A 24,734-nucleotide genomic window follows, 5' to 3' on the forward strand; every position below is an offset into this window, starting at 1 on the left:
CAAGAACTACAACTTTTGAAGGGGTTGCTCTCCAGGACCTGTAGCCTTGGCAAGGTTCATGGCACTGCTTGTTTTACCCTCCAGCACTTTTATCTCTTGCCAATGCCTCCTACCAGCCAAATCTTCCCTGAACCCTGAGGCCAAAAGAGCTAGGGACATGCTGGCCATATCAGACCCCAGCTGCTTTGGGGTCTGGAGTAAGGCAAAAAAAAGCAGAAGATGGATCAGGAGAGGGTTGTAGGACACTTTCATTTGTGACAGCATGGATGGGTCTTGAGAATGTCATGCTGAGGGAAATAAGTCAGAGAAATTCAGGAACCATATGATTTCACTCATGTGGGATGTAAAACTGAAAGCAACAAATGAACACACAAGATGAACAAAATCTTATGGACACAAACAACAGTATGGTGGTTTCCAGAGGGAAGCAGGGTGTGAGGGTAGTAAAGGGTAAAGCAAGTCACATACACAGTGACAGAAGATTTGACTTTGGATGGTCAACACACAATGAGATATACATATGATGTATTATAAAAATCGTACACTTGAAACCTATACAAATATATTAACCAACGTCACCCTAGTATATTTAATTAAAAGTGTGAAAAAAACAAAAACAATGACAAAACACACTATTACTTGAATGAGAACTTTTCCTGAACCTTTTGACTTTAAAATACAATACTTTTAACCCAAACAAATCTCTAATCTGTGATATTTCTATCACCATGACTAAAAAAATTATTCAAGACCTTGAGAACATTATGCTAAGTGAAATAAGTCAGATGAAGGCAAATAGCTTATGATCTCATCTATATGTGGACTCTAACAAACAAAATAAACAAACAAACAATAACAACAGCAAAAACAAAAGCTCATATACACAGAAAAGAAATGGGTGGTTGCCAGGGAAGGGATTAGGAGGAATGGACAAAATGGGTGATGGGGGTCAAAAGGTACAAACTTCCAGATATAAAATAAATAAATAATGGGCTGTAATGTACAGAATGGTAACTATATACTTAATAATAATAGTGTATTGCATATTTAATCATTGCTGAGAGAATAATCTTAAAAGTCATTATCACAAGAATAAAAAGGAAAAAGTAAATTAAATGATGTTAACTAGACACTGTGATCTTTCCACAATACATACAGATATTGAGTCACTATGTTGCACATCTGAAACTAATATATATTATATTTTAATTATATCTCAACAAAATATTCATATGATAAAAATATGAGGAATCTGCTTTAAGTCTGTATTCAGTTTTAAAAGTTTTCTGTTCAAGGTTAGGTGGTGGTGGATTGTAAATTGAGTCATCCCTTTGGTCATTTTCAGATGATTCTAATAAAATATATCTAATTAACCCTATAATTGTGTTCAGAGAAGAATTTCCGATGGGACTTCCAGTCAAGATGGAGGCATAGGTAAATGCACTTCAGCTTCACACACAATGACAGAAAAAATTACAACTAGACCACAAAACAAATATCACCTAGAATAGTCAAAAAATCAAGCTGTTTGGAAGTCTGACAACTGAGGATTTAAGGAAGCCACATTCATCTAGACAGGCAGGAGGGGCAGAGCTGTGGAGACAAGCAGAGAAGTGCAGAGCCTGGGAGTGGTATAGAGCAGCATCAGAAAGGGTGGTCCCACATTCACATGTGGTGGATAAAAATCAGGAGGAATACCTCACGAGCAAGGAATCCCAGCCCCAGGCCAGACCTCACAGCCCAGTGTTCCAGCTCCAAGAAGATAAATCCCCATAATTGCTGACTGTAAAAACCAGTGGGGGTTGGGGCAGCAGATGAAACTCCTGGATTTTCAGAAGACTCATCTTAAATGGCCCACATGAACTTAGGACTTACACAGACCCATCCACTGTGGGATTCAACATCAAGACAATGGCTGGAAGGTCATCAGTGTCATATGAGGAGAAAATGAAGTGACTGGAAACAGGAAGAATGCTGGGAGACAGCTTCCTCCTGGACAAACCTCCAGAAGTCAAGCAGTGGCATTATCCCCTCTCCAAGCCTTGCCCTGACACAGAGCCACAAAGCAGTGAAACATGTTGCCATACCCTGGCAATTAACTAAGACTCCACTCCACATAATTTGCAGGTGACTTTTCCACAATAGGCCATGCTACTAAGACAGAAGGTCAAAGCAGCTCTACCTAATACAGAGAAACAAACACAGGGAGGCTGCCAAAACTGAGGAGACAAAGAAATATGGACCAAGTGAAAGAACAGAACAAAACCCCAGAAAAAGAACTAAATAAAATGGAGATAAACTATCAGATGCAGAGTTCAAACACTGGTTCTCAGGATCCTCAAAGAACTCACTGAGTATGTCAAGAGCATAAAAAAAGACCTAGGCAGAAATGAAGGTTACATTAAGTGAAATGAAGAAATATCTACAGGTAACCAACAGTGGTGTGGACAAGGCCAAGATTCAAGTCAATAATTTAGAACATAAGGGAGAAAAAAGCATTCAATCAGAATAACAAGAAGAAAAAAGAATTCAAAAAATGAGGATAGTCTAAGGAGCACCTGGGGCATCTCCAATGTACCAACATCTGAATCACAGGGATTCCAGAAGAAGTGGAAGAGTAAGAAATTGAAAACTTATTTGAAAAAATAATAAAACTTCCCTAATTTGATGAAGAAAATAGACATATAAGTTCAGGTAGCACAGAGTACCAAACATGTTGGACCCAAAGAGGACCACACCAAGACACATCATAATTAAAATGTCAAAGGTAAAGATAAAGAGAGAATCTTAAAAGCAACAAGAAAAAAGCAGAGAGTTGCCTACAAAGGAGTTCCCATAACACTGTCAGCTGATTTCTCAAAGAAACTTTGCAGGCTAGAAGGGACTGGCAAGAAATATTCAAAGTGATGAAAAGCAAGGACCTACAGCCTAGATTACTCTGTCCAGCAAAGCTATCATTTAGAAAGGAAGGGCCAATAAAGTGCCTCGCAGACAAGGAAAATCAAAAAGAGTTCATCATCATCATCAAACCATTATTACATGAAATGTTAAAGAGACTTATTTAAGAAAAAGAAGATCAAAACTATGAACGATATCCCTGGCTGGTGTAGCTCAGTGGATTGAGCACAGGCTGTGAACCAAAGGGTCACTGGTTTGATTCCCTATCAGGACACATGCCTGGGTTTTGGGCCAGGTCCCTGGTAGGGAATGCATGAGAAGCAACCACACATTGATGTTTCTCTCCCTTTCTCCTTCCCTTTCCCCCCCTCAAAATAAATAAATAAAATCTTTAAAAAAAACTATGAACATTAAAATGGCAACAAGTTCACCACTATCAACAATTGAATCTAAAAAACAAACTAAGAAAACAAGTAGAACAGGAACAGAATCATAGATATGGAGATTATTTTGAGGGGTATCTGCTGGGATGGGGAAGGAAGAACTGGGGAAAAGGTGCGGGAATTAAGAAGCATAAATTGGTAGGTACAAAGTAGACATTGGTATGTTAAGAATAGTATAAGAAATGGAGAAGCATGACCCATGGCTATGAACTAAGGAGGTAAATTGCTGGAGGGAAGGGGGTACTGGTCAGAGGGAGGAAAAGAGTGAAAAATTGGGACAACTATAATAGCAAAATCAATGAAATATATTTAAAAAACAGAATTTCATCTTTTTGTTGGAAGGGACCAAATTAACATAATAACATAGACAAAATTATATTTTTATTTGCTGACAAATTACAAACCAAATAAAATTATTATAATTTGGGCATTGGAAATTTTTCACACAAAAGGAAACAATTACTGGAACATATATGAGAGAGAGTCAATAACTTACTAGTTTATGTCCAAGAAAGTAAATGAGAAACAGGAAATAATTTCCTTAATGCTAAAATCAAAATAACACTAAATGAGTTATCTTCATTGTTTATATACATGTATTTTATAATGATTTATATTTATGCAAAACATATAAGGAAAGGCTAAGATTTTTTTCTAAAAAACCAAGGCAATTTATAGATTCAGTTCAATACCTACTAAAGTATCAATGGCATATTTCACAGATATAGAGCAAACATTTCAAAAATTTACATGGAACCATAAACGACCCTGAATAGCTGCAGCAATTTTGAGAAAAAAGAGCAAAGTAGGAGGAATCACAATACCTGACATCAAACTATATTACAAGGCTACTACAATCAAAACACCTGGTACTGGCATAAGAACAGACACATGGAACAATGAAACAGAATAGAGAGCCCAGAAATAAACCCAGTATCTATGGTCAATTAATATTTCAAAAAGGTGGGGAAAGCATAAAATGGAGCAAAAATAGCCTCTTCAGCAAATGGTGTTGGAAGAGCTGGACTGTTACATGCAAAAAATGAAACTCAAGCACCAACTTACACCATACACAAAAATAAATTCAAGGTAGATACAGGACTTAAATATAAGTCATGATACCATAAAAGTCCTAGAGGAGAACACAAGCAGGAAAATCTCAGATATTCCATGCAGGTATTCCATACCAAATATCATTGATATTTTCAATGATATGTCCCCTAGAGCAAGGGACATAAAGGATCCAAACAAATTGGATTTCATCAAAATAAAAAGCTTCTGCATGGCTAAAGAAAACAGCAGTAAAATGAAAAGAGAACCAACCATATGGGAAAATATATCTGCCAATGATACCTCAGACAAGGGTTTGATCTCCAAAATATATAAAGAACTCACACAACTTCTCTCTAAAAAGACAAGCAACCCAATTAAAAAAATGGGCAAAGGACTTGAACAGATACTTCTCCAAGGAGGACACACAGAAGTTCCAAAGACATATGAAAAGATGTTCAGCATTGCTAGTCGTCAGAGAGATGCAAATTAAAACCACAATGAGATACCAGTTCACACCATTGAGAATGGCCATCATAAACAAATCAACAAACAAGTGTTGGGGATGATGTGGAGAAAAGGGAACCCTAGTGCACTGTTGACAGGATTACCAACTGGTGCAACCACTGTGGAAAACAGTATGGAATTTTCTCATAAAACTAAAAGCGGATCTGCCTTTTGACCTGGCAATTCCACCACTAGGATTATATCCTAAGAACCCTGAAACATCAGTCCAAAAGAACCTATGCACCCCAATGTTCACAGCAGCACAATTTACAATGGCCAAGTGCTGGAAACAACCTAAGTGCCCATCAGTAAATTAATGGATGAAAAAACTGTGGTACATTTACACAACGGAATTCTATGCAGCAGAAAGAAAGGAGTTCCTGCCCTTTGCAACAGCATGGATGGAATTGGAGAGCATTATACTAAGTGAAATAAGCCAGGCAGTGAAAGACAAATAACATATGATCTCACCTTTAACTGGAACCTAATCAACAAAATGAACAAACAAGCAAAATATAACCAAAGACACTGAAATTGAGAACAGGCTGACAGTAACCAGAGGTGAAAGGGGAGGGGATAATAGGAGAAAAGGGTTTACAGGAACAATTATAAAGGACACGTGGACAATAACAATCGGGGGTAGAAACAGGGAAGGAGGTGGGGAGGTATGGAATGGTGTGGAGGGGAGGGGGAAAGGGCAGAAAACTGTACTTAACAATAAAATAAATGTTAAAAACAAACAAACAAAAAAAGACTATACTTTTTTCCCTATACTAATTATTATACAGGTGGGAGTGAAAATATATGAGAATTAAAATTCTGTTATTCCATAATGTGGTGCCCAAATCTCTCTGTGAATACTTTCTGAGTATTCAGATTTTATGCATATTTTATGTAAATGTATATACAAAACAATATGAAATTAAAAATCAAAGTATTTTTTGAAGAAGTACAAAGTGGTAGTTGCAAAATAGTCACAGGAATATAAACTACAGCAGGGGAAATATAGTTAATAATATTATAATAATTATGTATGGTACCAGGTGGTTCTAGACTTAACTGGGGATTGCTTTGTAAATTATATAAATGTCTAACCATTGTGCTATACACCTGAAACTAATAATATTAAATATAACTTTAATTGAAAAAAATGCTGATTATAAATGATATGTACTGTATGTCTCTGTTTATATAATCTTTTAAAATGGAAAAGTCCAATTATTTATGGAATGATAGTATTTAATTTTAATAAAAATTGGAGGGGATTAGTGTATATGAAGTTAGTGTGGTGGCTACCTGGGGGAAGGAAAAGAATCAAGGTTATGCAAATTCATGATAGAGAAGTTTCCCATATACCTGTGTTATTTATTGCAATAAAATAATACTATAGTGAGAAAAATCAAAATATTTTTAATTTAATGTTAGTGACCATTTTAGAAAGGTTTATAGGGTTTTATTAAAATTTTAATATTACTAATACTTCAAAATGTTGGCACATTTTAACCTAACACTCATCTTTCATTCCCTTAGGGTCCACTTTCATTTGCAACACTCACATAATTCCAGTGAAAAACCAAGAGGGCGTAGCTATGATGTTCATCATTAATTTTGAATATGTGACAGATGAGGAAAATGCTGCTTCCCCAGAGAGAGTAAACCCAATATTACCAATCAAAACTGTCAACCGTAAGTAAAAGTAACATGTACATAATATTTGTTATATTGTTATTGAAATAATTTTAATACATTCTTTGCATATTTCAATTCTTAAAATACACTTATGCTTTAAGTAAAATAATTTTCTATGCAAAAAGCCATAGCTGACATTACACTTTCGTTCCTTACAGAATCAATCAGCTGCTTTCAGAGCCATCTGTCTTGCATATATCATAGTAAATTCAACCACTCTCCTACTGATGGATGTTTAGGTTGTTTCCAAACTTTTGCTAATACAAATTATACTAGAATACATTATGCACGTATATTTTCATATATGTATATGTATATGTATATTTTGGAAATAAAGCATCTTCAGGGTAGATTCTAGAAGTGGGATTCCTGAGTCACAGTTTAGATGCATATGTAATTTTTTTCATATACTGCAAAACTCCCCTCCTTATGGTTTGAACCATGTTATACTCTCACAAGCAATATATTGCTTTGCCCCAGTGCAATACTAACAGAGTGAGCCAGCCTTCTTGATTTTTGTCATACTAGGTTGGTAGTATCTGGATAAGTTTTAGTTTACATTTCTATTATTTTGAGTGTGGTTCATATAGTTAAGCACTATAGACCTTTCTTCTTCTGTCAACTGTCCATTTCTTGTATGTGCTACAATTGTTTTTTTTGTTGTTCTTTCAAATTTTAAAATAAGTTGTAAATCACTTCTTCAACAAACAGCTGGGTTTTTTTTATCTTTTTCCTGATTTTTTCCATGCATAGCCTTTTTTTGCAATTAGGCTAAATTTATCAACCTTTTACCATGTTGATTCTGAATTTTTTAATTATATTAGAAAAGGTTTAACCATGCCAATTTTGTAAATTTATTTTTAATTTAGAAATTGTATGATTTTTATATGCTAAGACCTGTGATGCATTTAAGTTTAGCTTGGTTTGTAGTAAAAGGTATGGATCTTATTTATGATTTTATCAATGACAGTCCACCTTTTCATTAATTAGTAAGTCTATCTTTTCACTAGTAATTTGAGATGCCACCGTTATCCCATATTCCTTTGTACTTTAATCTGTTCCTCAAATTTATTCAGTTATGTTGGTCTATTTTTCCTTCAGGGTCACAGTTTTTTTTTCAGACTTTACTTATTTATTTCTAGAGAAGGGAAGGGAGGGAAAAAGAGAGACAGAAACACCAGTGTGATTTTTTTCTTGAGCACCCCCTACTTGGAACCTGGCCCACAGCCCAGGCCATGTGCCCTGAGTGGGAATCAAACCTTTGGTTCGAAGTCCACCAATCAATCCACTGAGTCACACCAGCCAGGGCAGGATCATACATTTTTAAATATACCATTAATATCTAATATGAAATGTTCTTTTTGATATTAACTTTAAGGGATTTAGAGTTATTTCTAGCCTGCCTGACATTTTATATGAACTTTAGAAACAAAATATCTAGATAGAAAAAGTCCCTTTAGTATTCTCATTTATTCTTACTAGATTCACATTAATTTTATAAAGTAATTTTAAATTAAAATCTTTATGATGAGTTTATTCTATACAAAATTGTATATTTTATAGATTTTCATTTTAAAGTCTAATTTTGGGGTGTTTTTGAAGTATTTTCAAAATTTCACTTCAAAATCAATTTCATTTTGAAAATGATTTCTAGTTTAGTTTGCTACTAGATATTTAACTTTTTGTTGTTCTTATTATAAATAAAATCTTCTCTTTTATATTTTTAAGGCTACTGATTTTTTGAGTAGTTTTCATAGTATCTTAGTGAAATTTCTTAGTTTGCAGTAGCTTACATATTGACTCTCATGAGTTTTTCAGGTATCATATCATGTCAAATACAAATTGCTTTATGCTTTGCTTTAAAATTCTTGTACATATAATAATTGTCTTTTGTCTAATTCCATTGGCTATTACCTCCAGTGTATCATTTAAAAGATGTTGTTGGTGAGCATCATGCCTTATTTCTAATTTTTGTGTGCATGTCACCAGTGTTCCCAAATAATCGAAATGATGTCATGTGTACTGAGTTGAATGTGTTTTATAATTTTAAGTAAGTTTCTACTGAATTATTTTCATTAAGAATAGTGTTGAAATTTGAAAGTTGCCTTCTGGCATCTATAGAATAAGTGCACTATTCTCTTTTCTTATCTTTATGGTAAATATTATTAATGGAATTTACTCTGGACTTTCAACTCTGGAAGGAACCATATGTGGACATGAGGTATTTTATTTTACAATGTGCTGTAGATTTCATTTATCTAAAGCTAAAGTATAATTTTTTCATCACTATTCATTAGTAATTCTATAATTTTTGTGCATATGTTAAATTTCATCAGATATTGGTACAGGTATTATAATTCCTTCAAAAAATAATGTTGAGTTTCTTCTCTATTTTTCTGTGCTACTAAACTACTTAAATACTTTGGGTATTATCTACCTTTAAAAGTTAAATGTGATTCCTCTGCGAATTGATCTAGGCCTGGTACTTATTTGTGGAGTAATTTTTTGACAAATTTATTTTTTTTCTCCAGAGGTTGGTCTAGTCAAATTACCCAGCTCAACAAGTGTTTTGCTAAATTTTATTTCCTAGAAATTAAGTATTTCATATAGATTTTTACATTTTATTTTAACAGAACTATGCAAATTGGTCTTTTGCAATAATTTTAAGATTTCTTCTCTTCCTATATTTATTTCTTTTGTGACATTTATTGGTTCTTTTATTTTTTTGTTTCCTCTAGCTAAAAGTTTTGATTAGTGTTTTTCTTTCTAAGGAACTAATTTTTACTAGTTTATTAATTCTATTAGTTTTCAAACTCACAAATTTCCTTCTATTTTTATTGTTTTTTATCAACTTAATTTGTTGCCCTTTTCTTGCATTGACTTATTTTCATCCTTTCAATTTTTTTTTTGATATATGACCATAAGGCTTGATATTTTTCTATAAGCACTGGATAAGATATATCTTATAAATTCAGATATGTAGTATTTTCATTATCTCTTTTCTAAAAGATGTTTAAACTTTGTTGTCTTAGTTTTTCATTCAAGAATTGTTTTGCAGAGAGAATTTTTAATTTCTTAATAAGAACAGTATATTTTAATGTATTTAATAACTATAATAGGTATTTATTTCTATAAACATGTTTTAAATAGTGACATGTTCTATGTTAAATATATTATGTTTATGTTATTTTTGTTAGCTATTTTTTCCAGTGTGTGTTTTGCTTGCTTTTCCTGCTGTCTTTTCATTTTAATTTTTAGCAACATTTGTATTTTTTCTAGTGGTTATATCTTTATTAAAAAAAAGTTTATATGATGATCTTAATCATTTCTGCTTCCCCTCAATGTATTTTCATTCCTTACTATGAGCAAGAATAAAATTAGCTTGTGTTTCTTTTTCTCTCCCCTTTTCACCATGTGATTTTATTTAATAATGTTATCTTAGTGCTTATCTTTGCACTCTGAAGTACACTTAGCCTTTTACCATTCAATTTGTCAATTTAAATTATAACATTTGAGTGCTTGCTAGCACCAAAAAGACACTTAATGAGTTTATTTTATGTTTTCTTCTTTCTTCTCCCATTTTGATTGGTCGTGGTGTTTTTAGCTAGTCAAGTTTGTGATGCTTACATACTTATCTCTCACTTTTTTATGGTTTTAAATTTCTAATAAAATGTATTCAATACTCACACTAGTCTTTTTGCAAATGTTTTCCTAAATATAAGGGAGAACACCCCCCAAATTATTTATTTATTTATTTATTTTATTAAAAAATTGTATATATATTCTTATGTGTTTAAACTTCTGTCACCTTCAAAGTATCCTCTATTTGATGCAATACACCTAGCAAAAGGATTTTTTCACTGCTCAAAACAGTTTTTGAACTCGTGGATTTTAATGCCTTTTAGTTCTTCTGCCATTTTTTGTTTCACATCTTCCACATTGGCAAAGCCTTACCTTTTGAGGGACTTTTTCTTCTGGGGAAACAAAAAAACATGTCATTCAGGGCAAGATTGGGTGAAAGGAAGGGTGGGGCACAGGGGTCATGCCATTTTTGGCCAAAAGCTGCTGAACACTAAACTCAGTGTGGGCAGGTGCACTCATAAATCACCCACCATGACATGGGCAAATGTGTTGAAAGCGTCTTCCAAAAAATTCACCGAAGCCAAACACAGCCTCTTGCAATAACACCAGCTGTTACACCGATACAGATGGGTTCCTAGAACACTCGCCTAGCAGGGGAAGCCTGTATTACGAGGGGCCAAGATAATTCCGGCTTTCAGGGTCGTTGCTACTTGTATAACTTTTGGATTAAGTTTATTCTTTTCAGCAAATGTTCATGGGTAACATATTTTCAGAGTTCTTTCACAGTCAACATTATTTTCTGTAACCTTTGCCCTTGAAGAACAGTTAGGTAGATATAATATATTTGGCTCACACTTCATTGCCTGGGAACCTTACAGATATTGTTACACTCTTTTCTTGCATCAGATGTTGCTAATATAAAGTCTGATATCAACCTACTTGACTGTCCTTTGTGATTTTAATATATTTCCCAGGATCTCAGAAAATTTTAGAAATTAACTAATAATAGTAGAATTTAATACACTTCAATCAAACCAAGAGAGACTTATAAAGTCTAAAATTGTTATAAGCATATATCTTGATCTGATTATTCCAACTCAGTTTTCCCAGATACAATATATACATCTTTTATTTCAGGAAATTCAATTATAACTTTAAATATTAATATTTTTTGTTTGCTTTTCTTCAGGGACTCAGATAATATATATGTTGGACCTTCTTTACCTGTTTTTCATATCTTTTTTCTTTTTATTTACATTTTACTTTCTTGGCTTCTATCATTTTCAACCTTTATTTCTTGTGGGTAGATTGTAATGTGGTCTTAAATTTTTAGGTGACTTTTGTATTTTTCTTTCCTGAATTTATCCTTTATATTTTTTTAGTTCTCACTTTGCATTTTTTGTTTGTTCAGTTTTTTGAACAAACAAAAGTTTGTTCACTTGTTTATATCTATTTATGCAGGACTTTTCCTGGACTAGCATTAACAAGAAATCTGGTTAGGGGCAAAAAAAAAATCTGTCTTATTCGAGTGCTTTCTTAATTTTTTAGTTCAAAGGCTCATTTATACATTACAAGGAGTTGGGCATTTTGTTTTATTTTGTTGGTTTTTGTTTGTCCTTTAAAATACAGTGGTACCTTGGTACTTGTCATTAAATCATTCAGTAACTCGCAGCAAGTACCAAAACCGACAATTACTGAATAATGAAACGTCTTCTCTTACGGGGCAGCGTTGCAAGTGTTACAAGTCCCAAGCAAGCACCGAGTGCTGAAACATTTTCTTTTTTTCTCATCAAAAGGGGATGACTAAAGGATTTTACAAGTTCTAGAGCTGACAAGTACTGAGGTATGACTGTATATGGCAGTATGTGTTTTTTTTTTCTTTGTCTTCTGATTCTTCTATTTCCTCTTATATCAGCAAAGGGACCAGTAAAGGGACATTATATTCACCTTCAACCTTGTTTCCCTCTCTCCAAGGGACAATTCCACCTTTAAAGTTCCTTCACCTCTCCAAGAAGTAGTGCTTTTCTGAGTCTGCTCTCTGGGGATTTTCAGACCACTTTCTATTGTCTACTAACCAGTGCTCTGTTCATTCAGGTCACTAACCTGCTTTCAGTACTTTTTACTCAGAGTGCAGCCCTCTTGTTCTGAGGGTAAGCCCTGTATGATATGTCTTCCATCACTCCAAGGAGACTTTTGTATTCCACTTTTCTCACTTAGTTTCTGCTGGACTCTACTGCAGTGTGTTCCATTCTGCTGAATTTGGGCATTTATTTCCCCACCTGTGTGTAAATTCAAGTTTGCAATGTCTCTTTCTCTAATAATTCTTTAGGCATAGTTTATGAATATTTTTATTCAATTTCCTATTGCTCTCTTTGATTTTTAGGGGGATCAATGAGGAAGCTGAATTTATGTATTGTCTGTCAGACAATACTGTATTGTCTATCATTGTCTGTGAGAAGCTGAAAGCCTTATTACAAACTTTAATATGTTAAAAAAGAAATTGCTATATTGTATATAAATTCAAATTACAAAATATATATAAAATTTAGAAACAACAGTATCAAAATTCTATGCTGTAAACTTTACTATACTACTAAATCAAATGTACACCAGATGAGAATTTTTTCAGTATGAGTTACTTCCTTAGGAATGTATAAATGACAGTACAATATTCAGTTAAAGCCATATTGTGACAAATATTTTAATATGATGCCAATATTCTGAGTATTTTACTCTGAATAGTCTCACACTTGAGGAAAATTCTCTATCAAAATCATTAATTTTTAAGTCTCTTTAGTAACACATATAGAAACAAAATTGAAGTGTCATTAAGAAACTATTGTGATACCAAAGTTTCATTCTTTTAAGTTTCTGGCTGTTACAAATTTTTATTTTTTTTTCTAACAAATTTAGGCATCATTGAATAATTCCAGATAATATACTTTAGGTAATGTCAGCCTGTATTTAGGTCATAATGTCAATATGATCATTTGTTTGGGGGAATGCCTAGTTTAATTTCTTCACTGTCCTCACAAATTCTTCATTTTTCCATAGAATAGTTATATTGTATGGTTCATCAAATTGGATGGGAGTGAAAAAAAGAAAGTTGTATCAGGAGTATCTACAGTAGCCTCCCAGGATATAATACATAATCTATGCTACTTTATACTGTGATTAAAATAGCAGCTCACGTGCAAGTGATAGAAAATTCAGCAGAGATCATTTCTTACATTGTGAACATGAATGATTTCCATACACTACAGCTGTCATTCATACAGCAAATCTTTGAAAAGAGTACAAATATGCAGATAAAATTGTTTCCAGAACATTACAAAGGCCCATTATTTACAACCAGTATATTGGGTTTAGATTATACCCTTCTACCATTACACACTAAATTTCCCTTTACCTGGTGTCAGTTTTTGATGAGTTGATTGTTAGATCAAGCAGAAAAAGTGAGAGACAAATTATGCTTGGTAATTTCCAATACTATACAATTTCTACTTTGTAGTATGTCTGATCTTTGGCAAACTCCTGCTGACTTTTTCTTCAAGTATAACTTGTTATAACTATAAAATAATGTTTTTGACTATTTCCAACATTGTTGTTCTTAGAGTAGTCTCTCTAACAAACAAACAAAAAAGAAAAAATGTTAAATGTTGAGACATCTTTTTTTTTGCAGAAATATCTTACCTTCAATATACTTAATGTATTATCTAAATAAAGAATGTGTATGGAGTTTAAGTGAGGGGTATAGAAACAAGGTAACCAAGATTTGAGTTTCTGTACATTTAAATCTCTCTCTTGAATTGTAGGCAAAATACAGGAAAAACTGTGAAGTGATAGCACAAGAAACACAAATAAAATGAACTATTAAATTTAGAATACTAAGTGAAAGTAAAGGAGGTAAACACACAATAGAGAAGATGGATCATAAAAAAGGCATTACGATAAATCGGGCTGAGTAAATTCAGGAACCTAGAGATTTGCTTTCTAGTTAATGAAGTGGTGGATCATTTTTCAATCCACATATTTAGTTTCAGGGTTAGCAACTCTACACAAGAAAAGTGAACTGCTTTTTCTAAGAAAAACTAATTTTTAACAAATTTATTCTGTGTCAGTGATATAGGACCAGCAGCAGATAGATGGCTCATGTGCCCTGGAATGAAGCAAGTATGAGAAAAAGGATTGTTTTGATAAATATATCTATCAAATTGATAAGTACTACACAGCTGAGTCAAAAAATTTCTATGTAATAAAAATAAGTACCAAATAAAAGATATAATTAAATGTTTTATCTCATTGATAGCTTCTATAAAAACTTTGCAATCTAAAGAAAATGGCAATGACACACACTAGAAAATAAAATTGTACTCTTCTACCAACCAGAAGAACACATCTAAAGCAAGTAATAGCAATGGAAAAATGAGTTCTCTTTTGTTTTTCTCTAATGTATCTTTTGCTATAAAATATTTGCACGATGTGGAATATAACCAAATCATGTGTTCTTCTAGCTTATACTATTAGTTTCAAAAAGAAAAATAAAAAAAATTGTCAAATTTAAGAAAAGATTGCTTTATTACATTAAATGAAGTACTTTTTAAGTTCCATTTTAAGTTATTTACAAGTATATTCGAATTTTGTATTTCTTCTCTTTTATAGCAGGAATCTAGAATCACCAATCTGGTTTACATACACACATACAAAAAAAATTACACATATTTTAATTTGTTAAAAATCTCTCAAGAGAGATTGAAAAAACTTTTTTGTTTGTTTATTTTGTTCATTAGATTTCACATGTAAATGAAATCACATACTATTTGTCTTTCTCTGATTTGGCTTATTTCACTTAGCATAATTCTCTCTAGGTCCATCCATACTGTTGCGAAAGGTAAGAGCTCCTTCTGTTTTAAAGCTGAATAGTAGTATTCCATTGTGTAAATGTACCACAGCTTTTTATCCACTCATTGGCTGATGGGCACTTGGGCTGATTCCAAATCTTGGCTATTGTAAATAACACTGAAATGAGCATAGGGGTGCATATATTCTTTTGAATTTGTGTTCTGGGTTTCTTTGGATATGTTTCCAGAAGTGGAATCACTGGGTCATAAGGCAGTTTTATTTTTAATTTTTTGAGGTAACTCCATACTGCTTTCCACAGAAAACTTATTTTAAATAAAAAATTATTAATTGGACAATATATTTCCAAAGAGAAAATGAATGCATTCTATGTTTTAAATTGTTCAGCTCTAGATCATAGCAGGTACCCCCCAACATTTTGCAAATAGTAAGTACCTAATATATATTTGTAAAATATATAAAGAAATAAATATTATTATTACATTGAGTAATTAAGTTCTTTTCCCTATTGAATCAGCATTCACCAGATTGTCTGTGTCAGTGATTCTCCAAGTGTGAGACCATCAGCATCACCCTGCAACATGTTTGAGATATGGGTTCTTGGGTCTTACACCAGAAGAACTAACTCAGAAATATAGAATTTCAACAATCCATATTTTAACAAACTTTTTGGATCATTCTGATGCCCACTAAATTGTGGAAACTACTGGTCTAAGCTAATTAATGTTTATCTAAAACTATAAAGATAAATTTTAAGTGGAACTAAATGTAAGAATTTAACAAAATAAATTTTTGTAGTTTCTTACACTTACAGTAATTTTTAAAAGGGAACTTTTTATTTAATCTTATTAAGCTACTGTAATTATCTTCCATTATCTTTGAAAGGATTAAAATTATACTCCCCAAATCAAGACAGAATTTTACTTTCATCCTTACCAAAATAAAAGTTTGAATTACTCTAAAAGCTTTGACTGAGGCTAAGTCTACACATACAAAATACAGTTGGTAATTTAGGGAATTATCTAGCTAATATAAGCCCTTAAAATGTATTTATATGCTTTGTACTCAATATTATAAATAATTGACATAAAATACATATTTTCCTGAATAACTGCATTCTCCCTCAAATTTGTATCTCAATTTTCAGACCTCACTAAGGAACAAAGAAATTTTCTGTATAGTTGGTTTATAAAAGGGCATTCACAGTGTTTTTATTATTCTCCACTGGAGCTGAAAGTCATTCTTTAATTCAAAGATGAAGAGCCTCTATAGTAAAATAGAGTTTCCCTCAACAGGAATTAGCTAGAAACAATCTATTATTTAGATGAATTTAATTAAAATTTTTACAACATAACTAATGTTTTCTATTATGTGTTTGGAAGTTTTGTCTTTTTAAAGATTAAATTTGATATAGAAAAAGGACCCATAATGTGATTGCTAATGGAAAAGTTTAGTCATAGGTTACAATTAACTTTATATCATTTCCCCTAGGATTTGAGCAAAATTACATCTCTAAAATCAAAAATTGCTGGCAGTTGGAAACAAGTATGCACTATCCCTTCACTAACAATGAATGTTAATGATCACTTAAATCAGTAAATCCACACCAGAGTCCCTACTTGTATATCACTTGGAAGATTTTGTTACTTAGCAACCCTAAATAAGGCACAGTCCATACTCACACATTTGGGTAACTGGTGTTTGTGCCATTTGTATTTAGAATATTCCATGAAGAGAGACCCTGTCAATATTATTACTACTTGGTCATCCTAGGTCAGTCTAGGTAAACATGTTTTTATTTTCACACAACTTGAATAGATTGTTTAACTTGGCATTTGGAAAAGGAAGAAATTCATTGAACAGAAACAAAATAACAGTTTGGGTAAATCATTGATTTATTAAGCAGTTATTACATAGAAACCTAATTTTTTGTATGTGTTTATATATTTTAAAAATATATACATGTATTTCTTTATATACATATATACATATAAATATGTATATACAAATATGTATATATACAAATATACATATAAAATATGTATACATGTATATATACATATTTGCATATGTATAATGTGTGTGTGTGTGTGTATATATATAATATGACCTGGCCAGGTTGGAAGCAGTGCCTCTCAGACATTTGTGAACCTGTTCCAAAGGTTCTCTGCTGGTGTAGCTCCTGTGCTTGCTTTCACACATGCTGCAGCCTTGACTTGCTGACTCCCACATAGGTGTGCTGTGCACTATTGGGTCAGGACTCACATTGCTTCAAGACCCCAGTTCAGTCCTATTCCTACAGCTTTATTGTAAGATCTTGCCTTTTCCCTGCTCTCACCCTTGAAAATGTCCCATAAGTCTTAGTCTTCCAAGGCATTACTCACCACATCTGCTTCTTTGAACAGTCCCATGTTTAGTTTCAGGTTCACTAGGTCAGTGTACTCCCTGGTGATCTTGTGTTGTCACTGATACCAGAACCAACCTCCTCCGTTTGTCACCCACAACTCGGGTTAGGTAATCCAGCACTGACTGCACATGGAATTATACTTTTTCCTAGTTTACTGCTGTCTGCTGCCTTCTTTGACAGTAGTTGAGGTTTCTCTGGCAGCCCGTGGACAACATTGTATACCTCCTTACATAGTTAGGAGTAGGAAGGACTCTTTGCCTTCCAGGTACCTCCACAAAAATATTCTCCCTAAAAAGAAAAGGCAGATATGTTGACTATATTCCCTGTTTCTCCCATAAAATTTGAAATGGCATTCTCTCTGACTCAGAAATTAGTCATGTTTCTTTTCACATCCAGAACTCTTTAGCTGTAGAAAAAAATCACAATGGTTTTAAGGCTTTCAACAAGTGTCAGACTTTTGAATACCCTGATTTCAGAAAGGTAGATTGACACTTACTCAAAAATCTTTATTTTGTGTGATAATAGCTGATAGTAGACTTAATTTAGATCATTGGAGGTTTTTTTAAGACCAAAACCTGGCTGTCCTTCCCCTTTGTGCTGTGCCGTGCAGCCTGACACCTCCCTCAGTGCTGGAGCCATGCTGGGGAATATTGTCTGATGAGGGCACGTGGTTTTGCCCCTCACTGAGAATTGTCAAAGACAGGGAACTGCCTTACCCAAGGATACGGCCCTTCCCATGGCTTAGCTCTAGCCAGTGACAGGTTATGAAAGGATACAAAGTCCCGATACCCTGCTGTCAGTTCGGCATGATTTTGAAGGGTTCTCCAGCTCCAGAGCTCTAGGAGGACCTGCTGAAGCTTCAGCTGCATTTGCATAACAGTTTCCATTTGCTCAGTCCTGCCTTTCCCCCTTTCTGATAGGCATGTCTCCTGAGAACACCCATGAAATGCTCTGCACAGTCTGCTTCCAAGGTTCCAAGTGAAGACTCTTCTTCCCAACCCTAATTCTTTGTAATGGGAAATATCTCTACTTATGACCTTTATAACATCCCCCACTTCACCTGCTGCCACACACATGCACACACACACATGCCTGCTCCTTACCCCACTGTCTTCTTTGATCTGCGTGACTGCTTGAACTTGAGTTTCTCTGTACTTTTAAGTCCTTAATTCAATAAACTGAAACAAGCAAGAGTAAAATGCTTTAATTTACATTTAATTGGATTTTAATTATTAGATAATCTAAGTTCTAAGAGTCTGTAGACATGATGAGAAATTGAACTGAGGGAATGATTGTGAATTTATAGTTGTGAGGAAATTCAGCTATTAGGAACATATATGAAGGATTTTTCAAAAATATTTGTATTTCTGTGAGAAATATCATTGTTTCTAACATTACTAGGTATATTCCAAATAGAAAAATTATTTAAAGTCAAATTGTCACAATAGTTTCTGCCAGACTCTGGAAGATGAGAACCAGCTTTCAGAAGAGAGACAGAGACAGAGACAGAAAAAGAGAGAGAGAGAGGAATCAGATTGATGAGATCTTCTCAATTTGGAAAAGTTTAGCAAAACCATTTATAAAGTGTCATTACCCTGAGATAGAGGGTAGAAATGTAGTTCTGATCATTATAATTTTTGAGAATTATGATTACCACAATGATATAAGCAAAGTAAGTCAAAACTGGAAGTAATATTAGGAGTCAACTAATCCTAGGGGACTCTGGGGAAGGTTAATGAAAAGGTTTGGATTTGGGATGGGGGAGTTTATTATTCAAACTGTGAGATAATAAACAAAATTGTGTGTATGCATTTATATACATTTATTTAAAGGAGTTATGATTCTCATTATATTCTCAAGTGGATATTTATGGTCCAAGTAAACAGCAAATTTTGGGTAAACTGAAATTAAATCATGGAAACTACTGTTTTATTCTGACTTTACCCCAATTTCCTACTTGATCATGGGCCAAGTATTTTACATCTTTCCACGTTTGGTTAAAGTCATAATTCAAAGACAAAGAGAATATCAATGTGTCTTCTTGGTTGAGAAGTAAAAAGCTCTTAGTTAAATATGACACATGATCCATGAAGATGGAGCTTCTAAATTTACGTTCAGCAGCTTCACAAAAGTGACATGTCCAGAGGAAGACATTGTCATAGTAGTTACTTATAAGTTCATGTGTTTTAGAAACTATATAGTATCTTCTTATATGGAAGTGATATATTTAAATACAACAATGTTCATGTAAGTAGTTTATCAATACTTATATATACCTTGGGGAATGTTTTAAACATGTTTTTTTAAAAATGTATTAATCTGTTCTTTCAGATTTTTTTAACATTTTAGTAGATAGAATAAACAGTATCTATTTTAGTTATACAAGTTAGAATACAGATATAATAAAAAATGGAGACTTAACTTACAAGAGTGTTTTTACAGTGTTAAGTCCCTAACAGGACTACACTCATGTGGTGTTTTGTATTTCATGCCTGAAAGTGCTAGCGTTAAGCAAAATTCTCAGTGTGTATTCTTTCCGGATGAACAGCAGTTAGACAACTAAATCTGTAATGCAATATAACATGGTCATATTAACCTAGTGGTGCAGAAAAAACCATCTGTACTACCTTGTACATGACTAAACTATAGAAACAAAGTAAACGCCTGGTGTGATCATTAATTTAAAAAAGGTAGTGGATTGTTTTTAAAATAAGGCAGTAATGAAAGTGATAAAAAATGAATAAGAGTAGGCATTGACCTTCAGTCCATTTGTAATAAGCTTGCAAAATGGATTTGTAAACTGCTTTATTACTCAATTCTGAGTGCATTAAAAACTAATCAAATGATTCTGATACAGTTCACTAATTCTTAACTTGGCAATTTAAACAAATAGAAGTGGTAGTGGAATTATGTGAGAATGCTTGTAAAACGGTTATTGTGATGTGCTGTTACTTAATCTTATTTGCACAGACTGATTACTTTCTTTTTCATTTTATTAATCAAGAGTTTAATGTTCAACATACTTGGGGTTTGTCTATGCATGTGTCATGTATTTTCCTAAAAGATAAATTCTATTTCTACTATATTTGACACTGTTAACAACTAGTAGTCCACTAGCTTACAATAATAAATTAAATTGCTTCATTCTAAAATGTCCTGTAACACATATTTTACATAAAATTCACTAGATGATGAAGAGTTTGAAAACACTCCTATGTGTGCTTTAGGGTCAGAATGGTAGCAATTAATAACCTCTGAAAAAAAGATGAAATTTATAATAAGAGTCCTATCAATTATATAGAACAAGGTATACAGTTCACCATTTGCATGAGCTAACAAGTTCAACTCAATCAATCATATTTGGTAAATAGGGTTCAATACAATTTTAAGAGGCTAAGATTCTCTAATTAAGTTGGTCGGTGCAATTAAATTGTCTAGTTTTTCTACAGTAAATATATATTTACTGTGCTCAAACGTTTGGTCGGAGCTAGGTTTTGGTAAGCAAAACTGACAGGGGGCCTCCCCTTATTAGGTCTACAGTCTACTAAAGGGGAGAAATGTAAATAAGAAAGCCAACAAGTGTATAACTAGTCAATTGCATTGGAAGTTACAAAGAATATGCTAATCCAGTTCAGAAGGAAGAAAAAGCTTCCCAAAGGAATTAACTTTGGAGTTAAAACCCAAAGGATGTACTAAAGAGGAAGAGGAAAAAAGTATCCAACACAAGAAAGCCTGGGGGGAAGCACAGGCCTCTGAAGAAGTTATGAAGTCCATGTGACTGGACCCTGAGGGGCAAGGGAAGAAAGGTAAAGCTGCAGAGTGGATGTGTCATCTTCATCCCCAAAGCAGGGAGTTACTGGGAGCGGTGAGAGGTTAAATGATAGTATACATGATCAAAAGTGCAATTTTTTGAAAAATAAAAAATAGTTTTGAAGGATGAACAATACAATGCAATGTAGAAAGTGAATAGCATCCTATTGCAATAAATAAGGTGAACAAATAGTAGCTTAGACCTAAGTGAAAGCAGTGGATATGAGAGAAGTGAAAATAATTATTATTAGTGGCTATCATTAAAAAATATTTCAGAGATGAAATAAACACAATTAGGGGACTGATCAGGTATGGGGATAGAGGTGAGAGAGAACAAGTAACTAGAATAACACTCAAGTCTTCGACTTGTAGGATTAGGTAAAAAACCAGCCTGGGCTTGGAAAGATTGATTATGAGATTGGATTTGCTGTGAGATTTTGAGGTGTTTTTAAGAATTCTAAGTGAAGATACTGTTGAGGGCATTAGATATTCAGGTTTGGAACTAAGAAAAGAGGTCTAGTTCAGAGATATGCATTTAAGAGTCATTGGATTAAACATGGAATTGCAAATATGTGTGTCTGAGACCATCCCCTGGAAGAGTATACTCAAATAAAATGCAGAAAAGTTTTGAGTGTTATTTCATATTTCAAGACCATCTTCAATGCATTGAAGAAAATTTCAGAGTAAATGTATTAAAGATGATGTTGTCCATGACACTTAGAGAATATAAGTCAGTAAACCGAAGACACCAACTGACTAACCAGAAGGGCAACACCTCATTGTAAAGCCATGGGTGATGTGGCCCTACACTACTACTGTGCTGGCAACAGAAATTGGAAATTGCATTTTCTTGTGGACAGTTCTTAGAAAACCTTTGGATTATATATCATTTCTCTTTTTATTTCTTTCAGGGGTAGAAGTTTTACCTTATTAGTTTTTTTTTAATTTATGTAAGTATGCATGCTCCATGTAACAAACAATAGAGATATCCAAAGAAGAATGCAATACATTATACTTTCCCCACTTCCAAACCCACTTCAGCAAACACCATTAAAAGTTTGGAATATGTTCCTCCACATCCTTCTTTACTGCTATTATATGGACATATATAGGCTTTATTTTTTTTTACTTTTTAAGTATTTTATTGATTATGCTATTACAGTTTTTCCAATTTTCCCTTTTTATCCTCCCTCCACCTGCCCCTCAACCCTCCAGCATCCCCCACTCTTAGTTCATGCCCATGGGTGTACATATAAGTTCTTTGAGTCCTCTGTTTCCTATACCATTTTTTCTCTCTCCCCATCTATTTTATGCCTACTAATTATGCTTCTTCTTCCCTGTGCCCTTTCCCCCCATGCCTCCCTTCCCCCTCCCCACTGAAGTCCCTCCATGTAATGTCCATATCTCTGATTCTGTTCCTGTTCTGGTTGTTTGCTTAGTTTTTGTTTTCATTGTTTTTCTTTTCTTTTAGGTTCATTTACTGATAATTATGAGTTCATTGTAATTTTACTGTTCATATTTTTTATCTTCTTTTTCTTAGATAAGTCCCTTTAACATTTCATATAATAATGGTTTGGTAATGATGAGCTCCTTTAACTTGACCTTATCTGAGAAGCACTTGATCTGCCCTCCCATTCTAAATGAAAGCTTTGCTGGATAGAGTAATCTTGAATGTAGGTCCTTGCCTTTCATGACTTCAAATACTTTTTTCCAGCCCCTTCTTGTCTGTAAGTTTTCTTTTGAGAAATCAGCTGATAGTCTAATGGGCACCCCTTTGTAGGTAACTGTCTCCTTTCCCCTTGCTTCTTTTAGGATACTCAATTTGTCTTTAATCTTGGGTTACTAATGATGATGTGCCTTGGTGTGTTCCTCTTTGGGTCCAACTTCTTTGGGACTCTCTGGGCTTCCTGGAAGTCTATTTCCTTTGTGAGATTGGGGAAGTTTTCCTTCATTATTTGTTCAAATAAATTTTCAATTTCTTGCTGTTGTTCTTCTCTTTCTGGCACCCCTATAATTCAGATATTGGAATGTTTAAAGTTGTCCCAGAAATTCCTAAGCTTCTCTTCATTTTGGGGGGGATTCTTGTTTCTTCCTTTTCTTCTGGATGGATATTTCTTTCTTTCTTTTGTCCCAAATCATTGTTTTGAGTTCTGGTCTCCTTCCTGTCACTGTTGGTTCCCTGAATATTTTGCTTTATTTCACTTTGGGTATCCTTCATTTCTTTTTTTATTTTTCAACCCAGCTCAATCAGTTCTGTGAGCATTTTGATTACAAGGGCTTTAAATTCTACATCAGATAGGTTGGCAATCTCCTCATCACTTAGTTCTGAGGCTTTACTCTGTTCTTTCATTTGGGCCATATTTCTTTGTCTTGGAGCAGCTGATACGTTGTGCTGGGGCAGGGCCTCAGGTAATTACCCGAGCTGGGAGACCCTCCTTACTATGCTGCAGTGCTGCCTGTGGGGGAGGGGCCTGAGAGGGAACAGTGAAGCTGGCCTGCTTGTCTCTAGCACATTTTCCAACTCTCTTGCTCCCACTACGGCAATGCCAACTGCAGCCCACAGTCAGCTCTCAGTTTTCCCCTTAAGTCAGTTTTCCCCTTAAGTCAGTTTTCCCCTTAAGTCAGTTTCCCCTTAAATCAGCCCCTCCTGCACAGCCCACTGAGCTGGCAGCCAGTCCCACCCTCATGGTCTTCCAGGACACCACAGTTTTTCTGGGTCGGCCTGCGTGGCCTGCCACCTTCCCGGCCTGGTTGTTCTGGCTGATTTTTTCTTTAATTCCTTGGTTGTTGGAGTTCCATGCAGTTTGATTTTCTGGTGCTTTTGGTTGTTTATTGATTTTAGATTGGTTCATATCCTCCTTTTGGATGTGTGAGGAAGTGAAGGGTTTCTACCTATGCTTCCATCCTGGCTGGAACCAGCATCAGGCTTTAATTATTTTTAATGAAATAGTATTATCATGAACAAATGAAGCTGAAACTTGCATTTTCACTTAACACTGTATTTGAATAAACTTCTAATCAAAAATATAAATGTTGTTGCACTTTAAAGAATATTATAAGATTTCAAGGTATAGTAATGCCATAATTTATTCAACCATCCTTTTCTAGTGAATATTCAGGTTGTGTCTAGTTTGTGCCTTGTAATATTCTATGAATGCAATTGCTGTGTCAAATGAAAAGCATATTTTTCATTTTAATAGACATTTTAAAATGATTTTCCAAATAATCTATAGCAATTTGCAATCCCCAACAGAATGTCAGAATGCTCTCCTGCGTTCTTTGCCAACACTGGATGTTTTACTTTTTTTTTCATTTACTGCTAAATTGAAGAGTAAAAAATGATATAGTCATTTGAATTTGTACTTTTACTACGAGTTTAATGTACTTATTAACTACTATTTTAATTTTAATTACCTACTCTTTAATGTTTATATTTAATTGCCTTTGCTAACCATTATCCACTCTGAGATACGTATATAACATTTCAT

At 33.8% G+C, this 24,734-nt stretch overlaps 1 protein-coding gene across 1 annotated transcript in view; it reads left to right on the forward strand.

Annotated features, from left to right (window-relative positions):
- KCNH7 (potassium voltage-gated channel subfamily H member 7) overlaps nt 1–24,734 on the forward strand; it is a 476,729-nt gene that overhangs the window by 305,736 nt on the left and 146,259 nt on the right. The window contains exon 3 of the mRNA XM_045819059.1: nt 6,429–6,584. Within this exon, the coding sequence (XP_045675015.1) occupies nt 6,429–6,584 (156 nt within the window). The remainder of the gene's footprint in view (nt 1–6,428; nt 6,585–24,734) is intronic.

Source organism: Phyllostomus hastatus, unplaced genomic scaffold (assembly GCF_019186645.2).
Source record: "Phyllostomus hastatus isolate PE091 unplaced genomic scaffold, TTU_PhHast_1.1 phas_contig_1, whole genome shotgun sequence".
Lineage (NCBI taxonomy): Eukaryota > Metazoa > Chordata > Mammalia > Chiroptera > Phyllostomidae > Phyllostomus > Phyllostomus hastatus.